Source organism: Palaemon carinicauda, chromosome 33, assembly GCF_036898095.1.
Source record: "Palaemon carinicauda isolate YSFRI2023 chromosome 33, ASM3689809v2, whole genome shotgun sequence".
NCBI lineage: Eukaryota > Metazoa > Arthropoda > Malacostraca > Decapoda > Palaemonidae > Palaemon > Palaemon carinicauda.
The window spans coordinates 3,220,278-3,227,777 of NC_090757.1; the positions used below are offsets into that span (position 1 = coordinate 3,220,278).

Genomic DNA, 7,500 nt, shown 5'->3' on the forward strand with positions numbered 1-7,500 from the left:
ATTTACGATGTATTTTTTCTACGGTGTAGAATAAGCTTATTAGAGCTACTTCTCCTACGTCACTTCCTCAAATCACCGAAGTGTTTCCGCTTCTCTTACCTCCCCTCCCCCCTTCATCCTTTTCCGTTTTTCCCACGATGTTAAAACTCTTCAGCGTCTCTCTCTCTCTCTCTCTCTCTCTCTCTCTCTCTCTCTCTCTCTCTCTCTCTCTCTCTCTCTCTCTCAGTTATCACACGTGTGCACCTGTTGTCACCTGACGAAGAGAGTTAATTTCACAGACGGAAGTAATCAGGTGGAGCCAATAAGGCGAAAATCCACACCCTCTTTTTTTTTTTTTTTTTTTTTTTTTTTTTTCTTTTTTTTTTAATGTAATTACAGTGATCTTGCATGATCATTTCTATTTTTGTGTGTATTTTAACAAATTTGCGCTGTTCAGTTCATTTCATATTCTTTAAACAATTGTTGACAATAAATTAAGAAATCATCATCATTATTATTATTATTATTATTATTATTATTATTATTATTATTATTATTATTGTTGTTGTTCGTGTTGTTTTTGTCGTTGTTGTTAAGTTGGTTAATATTGTGCAAAAAAGCTGCGAAACGCAATCTCTCTTTTTTATTCAATTTATAGATTAGGTATCTGATTATTTTTTATTTAGCCTCCTATTTGGAAATAAAGCTTGCTTTTTATTCCAAAGTCTCTCTCTCTCTCTCTCTCTCTCTCTCTCTCTCTCTCTCTCTCTCTCTCTCTCTCTCTCAAGATATTACCTCACTTATTTTAGCCGTTGCCCCCCCCCTCTCTCTCTCTCTCTCTCACTCTCTCTCTCTCTCTCTCTCTCTCTCTCTCTCTCTCTCTCTCTCTCTCTCTCTCATAATAGAAGAGAGAACTCCCATAGGTGAGACCACATCCCCTACGTGGACTTCGTCAGTTCCGGCGTCTTTCTTCTCCATTTCCGCCCATGTCCTTGATTCCTTAAAAAATGATCAGCGTAAGTGCTCTTTCCGAGGGAGAGCGATTTATTTCCACAATGGCGTGCAAAACTGATGGGACACATTGAGTATTGTTTACTTATTTTCACTTTCTTCTCTCTTTTTTTTTTGTATGTCTATTCTGTGTTGATTTTTCTTTATTGTGATTTCGTCTACTTTTCCTTTAGATATTTGTTGATTTCCTTTATTGGGATTTCGTCTGCATTTCCTTTAGATATTGGATTTTCTTTATATGTGATTTCGTCTGTTTTTCTTTCAGATATTTGTTGATTTTTTATTGTGATTTCGTCTGCTTTTTTTTATAGATATTTCTTGAGTTTTTTATTGTGAATTCGTCTGCTTTTCCTTTAGGTATTTGTTGATTTTTTATTGTGATTTCGTCTATTTTTCCTATAGATATTTGTTGAGTTTTTTATTGTGAATTCGTCTGCTTTTCTTTTAGATATTTGTTGTTTTCCTTTATTGTGATTTCGTCTGCTTTTCCTTTAGATATTGATATTGATATAAGAAATGCTGAGACTGTATTATGGTTTTAGTTAAAAGACTTTTGTTACATACGCTATTTTCTTGACCTAAATTTTATTTACGATACAGTATATAAAATATGTTATGCAATTATATGGAAAATGTAAACATGCATTATTATATATCTATGGTTCATAAACGTCAAAATTTAAAGTTTTCATTAATAAGCTTACCGATAGTGATAACGAGGTATTAAATACTAATGCAGTATTATGGTCCATGGCTTTCAAAGTGTACAGTATTATATTCTTTCAGACATTTTTTTTTAATTTTGCTTACAATATGTATATATATATATATATATATATATATATATATATATATATATATATATATATATATACAGTATATATATATATATATATATATATATATATATATATATATATATATATATATAAATTTATATATATAATATATATATATATATTTATTATATGTATATAATATATATATATATATATATATATATATATATATATATATATATATATATATATATATATATATATATTAAAGCTGATTATCTGTACGTAATTCATCTGTCTGTATCTCCTTTACTCATAAATATAAAAAGTCAAATTAATGCCATTTCGAAACTTCCTCGTAAATGCCGAAGTTCAACAAGACTGTTTAGGGGCCAGTAATTTTATGTCCATTCATCATTCACGGTATATTTATTAATGAATGAAAGGAAACACCCTTTATTTCATCAACCCCAGCTGCAGTAATTGAAGTATATTTCTCTTTCCGTCAATTATGATGTTTTGATAATATATATATATATATATATATATATATATATATATATATATATATATATATATATATATATATATATATATTTTGTCTATATATATATATATATATATATATATATATATATTATACGACTCTCTCTCTCTCTCTCTCTCTCTCTCTCTCTCTCTCTCTCTCTCTCTCTCTCTCTCTCCAAAGTCATCAATTAGATTATCCATCATGCCTCAAGGCTCTTGTTTTCTATCATCATGAAGCATATCCCCTCCTCCTCCTCCTCCTCCTCCTCCTCCTCCTCCTCCCCCTCCCCCCTTCTCCCTCCTCCTCCTTATCATCATCATCATCATCATCATCATCTTGGTCAAAGGACCTCCACCCATCCTGCTCCCGCATCACTTCCTCTAATTTTGCTTTTGTCCCTCTCATGCCTAAATGTTTGTGCCTTCGTTCAAAGTGAGAGAGAGAGAGAGAGAGAGAGAGAGAGAGAGAGAGGAGAGAGAGAGAGAGAGAGAGAGAGAGAGAGAATTTATCCTACCTTTAAATGACCTGCTTTTTGTTGTGATATATTTCAATTTTCCATTCTTTTTCTTCTTCCTTTCCCCTCGTGTAATGAAATTACCGTAAGTAAAAGGAGAATTGAAGGATTCCGGGACACTGGATTAAATCAGTCGCCCTCTATCACTGTGTTTTGTATCGGGGTAGGTCAGGCATGGGAATGTTGTGTGTCTGCTTAAACGTTTGTTCTCTTTCTATACATTTCTACATGGCTGGGGACTATGAAGAGTGAAGTAGATGATGATGAATGGAAAAGTATTGAATTAAAAGCTCAAAATAGACACGACTGGTAAAATCTAACCGAGGCCCTTTGTGTCAATAGGCGTAGGTGGAGATGATGATGATGATGAAGCAATATTGTTTATATTCCATAAACCCCAAGAACACTGCCGTCTTTTGACCTTTCCGAACCGAGGTCACAAAAGTTACATTCTTGAGTCTTTGTTGAGACTTGTTAAATAATAATATTAATGTCAATTTTTGAGTTTCTTTCCTTTATTTTTTTATTGACCTTGACATTGATTTCATCTTCATAAAATCTCCTATATAATACTTCTGTAATTTTGAATAGGAATCTGGCATTGTTGATTTTTATATCAACTTATATTTTTGAAAGATATTTTTTTTTTTTTAGATTAGCCCATTGACTTGACCTTTTTTTAAAACTGTATGTTGTATTGATGATAGAGGGAAATATGTCGGAAAACATAGGATATATTTTATACACACACATATCATCATCATCATCATCGTCGTCGTCATCATCATTTCCTCCTACGCCTAATGACGCAAAGGGCCTCTATTCGATTTCGCCAGTCGTCTCCTTCTTGAGCTTTTAATTCAATACTTCTACATCCACCATCTCCTACTTCGCGCTTCATAGTCCTCAGCTATGTAGACCTGGGTCTTCCAACTTTGCTAGTGCCTGTGGAGCCCAGCTGAACTTTTGGTGAACTAATCTCTCTCGGGGAGTGCGAAGAGCCTGCCCAAACCATCTCCATCTACCCCTCATCATGATCTCATCCACATATGGTACTCGAGTAATCTCATATAGTTTCATTTCTAATCCTGTCCTGCCATTTAACTCCCAATGTCCTTCTGAGGGCTTTGTTCTCAAATTTACTAAATTTATTGGAGATTGTTTCATTGTCATACCATGACTCATGTCCATAGAGTAACACTGACCACACACACACACACACACACACACAAACATATATATATATATATATATATATATATATATATATATATATATATATATATATATATACGTATATATATATATATATATATATAAATATATATATATATATATATATATATATATATATATATATATATATATATATATACGTTTCTGAGTGGGGATACCTTAACATAATGATAAGGATTGTGCATTGCCATGATCAACAAAGCTGTACTATTCAGGGCTACCTATACTAGGATATTGCTAAAGTCTCCCACCATCACCAATCCGAAATAGCCTCCGTGATGATGAAATGGCTAAGCATATCTGAAGCCTTTGTCCTGTAATGGACTAGAAACGGTTACATGAATAGTTTCCAGTGCTTAATCATTAGAAGAATGTGCAATAAAGCCAGCTTCAATGTAAAGTTAAATTGTGTTTCGTGTAACACGATAAATGGCCAAAGCTTGCAACTCTGCGTCTCTTGTATTGTATATTTATTGAGATATTACGGGAAGTTATTACTTTTTCAACCCTCCTTATTCATTCAGGAAACAGTAACTAAAAGCAAAGAATTTATCATATTTTTTATATAAATCTGTTCGTTATTTGCTAGTTCGTATGCTCGTTTCTTCATAATCAAAGTTATTTTATTCCACTTTTGAAAAATTAAGATATTTCCCAATTATCAATGATGGGAACTCTTTATCTTCAACGTTTGAATAACTGTTTCCTATACATTTCTTCAGAGCTATTGAGCCAATTGCTAACCTCTACTCCAACTACCACTACAGACGCAGACCAGTATGTTTGTCTTTTGTGCCGAAAACGAGCGTCCAAGATGTTTTGACAACGGCCCTATCAGAGCGAAATCTGGCCAGTGGTTCAAAGAGTGTTTTACAGTAGGTCCTTACAGTAGACACTCTGCTGTCGTCATAGGTGTAAGCTCGAAGTTTCTCTATTACGTTTTATAGTACCGTTGACGCAAGTTGCTTTATTTTAACACATGAATTACTGAAGAGGAATGATCGCCAAATTAATATGAAGCTCCTACGGAAATTTAGAAACGGTAAGTTGAATTATATGCGATTTGTTGTAAAACCGTGTATTAAATGACGGAGAATTACTATTCAGAACACTTATTTGCTATTATGTTCTTCGAGACAAACTTACATGTGTCGTTGTAGTGATATGTTGGCAGTATTTCAGCGGTTTTCCTGTTTCATTCTTGGTGGCTATATTTTAATCGTTTATTTTGATTGAAGTTAGTGTGAAGGAATAATATAGAAAAGTGTCTGCCATTGAGTTACTTAGGTGGCCATATTTTAATCTTTGTGTGTGGGGTTGGTGTGAATGAATAGTATAAATGGCTGAAAATGAGTTGCTTTGCCTTTTATTTTACATCGACTGTTTTCGATCTAGTTGAAGCTGAACGTGAATCAGTGGTGCTTAAATTCTAGTATTTTAACGTTTTTGCAATGTAACTTCATATATTTTATTTCAAACATTTCCCCTTTGGTATTGTTTAATCTGTGGTGTTTACGAAATTATTTACCTTTATCATATTGCCTTCTGTCTTCAGCAACGACTCATGAATGTTACTTTGGAAGTTATCTAATAATGGATTTTGACTTTTAAATATTTGTTGTAATATTTTATATTTATTCTACCACAAAACTTGAAGATGATTATCTGAAATTATTCCACCAAGGTACAAATTATAGAGCTTAATAATTATATGGAAGGTCATTATATAGAGATACCTCGACCATTAGTAACTTTGTCGGCTAGACTTGAGTTAACCTGTTCAGAAAGCTGAAATTTTCATTTGTAAAATCTCTTGTATATATTCGAGATGGTTCTTTATCATATGATATTTTGAATGACAATTTTGTATCTTCATTCTGTATTTTTAATAAAGCCCTTTCCTCGGGAGGGACAAATGCTCGGCTGGCAGGTACATTACCAATGTAGTCCTGTGGGTGTCGATCACGAGCGTCGTGATATCTTGTTCGTTCAGAGTATTCAACGCATAGACCTTGATTCAACGTTTCATATCACGTATTGCTCATTAACTCTTAAATCGTCATTGTCATAAGACTCGTGAAATAAGTCTTCAGTTTCCTCTTGAAAGCTTTAATGTCTTCAATCATTCGGATGTCTCGTGGAAGCTTATTATATAGTATCGGGGCCGCATATTTAAAGGCTGTGGGGCCTACAGTAGACACATTTCTAGGAAACCATTGAAGCGGCCGTGCCCTTTGTTGAGGCACTGGATGGGGACCACGCTGCCCTTGTCAATTGTGGGTGCCCGGCGTCTGGCCCAAGTCATAGTGCTCACCTGCTTGTCTTGGACTGTTTGATCTGGTAACTTTTTTCAAAGAGAGCTAATTACGGGAAAATAAGTTAACGGCCTTCATTTACCCCTCGTGTGGAATAGGCTTTAGTAATATTATTATTTATTCCAATAATACATTGGGTTTTGTTTTTATATCAGGTCACCTAAAGTTAGAAAGCCGATATCGAAGATACTAAAACGATAAAAATCATAGTATACTATAACATATATAAAACTTTAATTGGAACAACTCTAATTTTGGTTGTAAAACATTGTTCGTAGGACAATTGCTAAAACTACTCCAACCTAAAATGTTCTTCATAATATGTATACTATGGTTTGAAAAGCATTTATTGCTGTATTTCTCTCGCAATGGAATTTAAGACAATCATTTAATACATAATTATAATTACCTGGAAACAGCTCCACAGCCATTTCTAGATTCATTTGACGAAGGTAACTGTTGTACCAAGATTCATGTGGCCTCGTATTAGTTGTCCAGGAACCTAAACTTCGATGGTTTGGTTAAAGATTGATAAATAGATCTAGATAAACAGATTTTCTTTCAAAAAGTCTTTAAATGGGTTCAAGAAAATAATCACATTGACAAACTGATTTAGTTTATATGAAACTAAAGGATTCTAATAACTTGAAATGTGTGGCTGCAGTAAATGTTATTTTTTATTCAGTCCCGTCTTCTCCAAAAACCCTACAGGACCCACATTCTTATTTTCACGTATACACCATTACTGCATTCACTTAAATATGATGCATATTTTGTATATATTACTAGTTTCCAATATCATTAAACCTCGTAAACAAACTTATCAGAATTTTTTGATCATTAAAATGACACCCGTGTATGTATGTATGTATGTATATATGTGATAGATTGTAATGGAACTTTTATATGTAGATTATTAGAAGTGCTCTTTTAAATGAATAGGAATATAGGGATTTAATCCCAGGAATTACTATTTTTCAAGTCTTTTCTTTATTCCTTAAGATATTTATTGCTGAGCTCATTAAAAAGAGACAAGCACACGTGTGTATGTATGTGTGATAGATTTGTAATGATACTTTTATATGTAGATTATTAGAAGTGCTCTTTTAAATAAATAGGAATATAGGGAATTAATCC

At 33.1% G+C, this 7,500-nt stretch overlaps 1 protein-coding gene across 3 annotated transcripts in view; it reads left to right on the forward strand.

Moving 5' to 3' along the window:
* The window catches only part of neur (E3 ubiquitin-protein ligase neur), a 346,086-nt gene that overhangs the window by 302,720 nt on the left and 35,866 nt on the right, over positions 1-7,500 (forward strand). Inside the window, exon 1 of one of the 3 annotated variants that reach the window (XM_068356694.1) lies at positions 4,874-5,090. The exons of the other annotated variants lie outside the window; for them this stretch is intronic. Coding sequence (XP_068212795.1) covers positions 5,063-5,090 — 28 coding nt within the window. The 5' untranslated portion in view covers positions 4,874-5,062. Of the gene's footprint in view, positions 1-4,873; positions 5,091-7,500 lie in introns of those variants that run through there. 3 annotated transcript variants of the gene reach the window in all.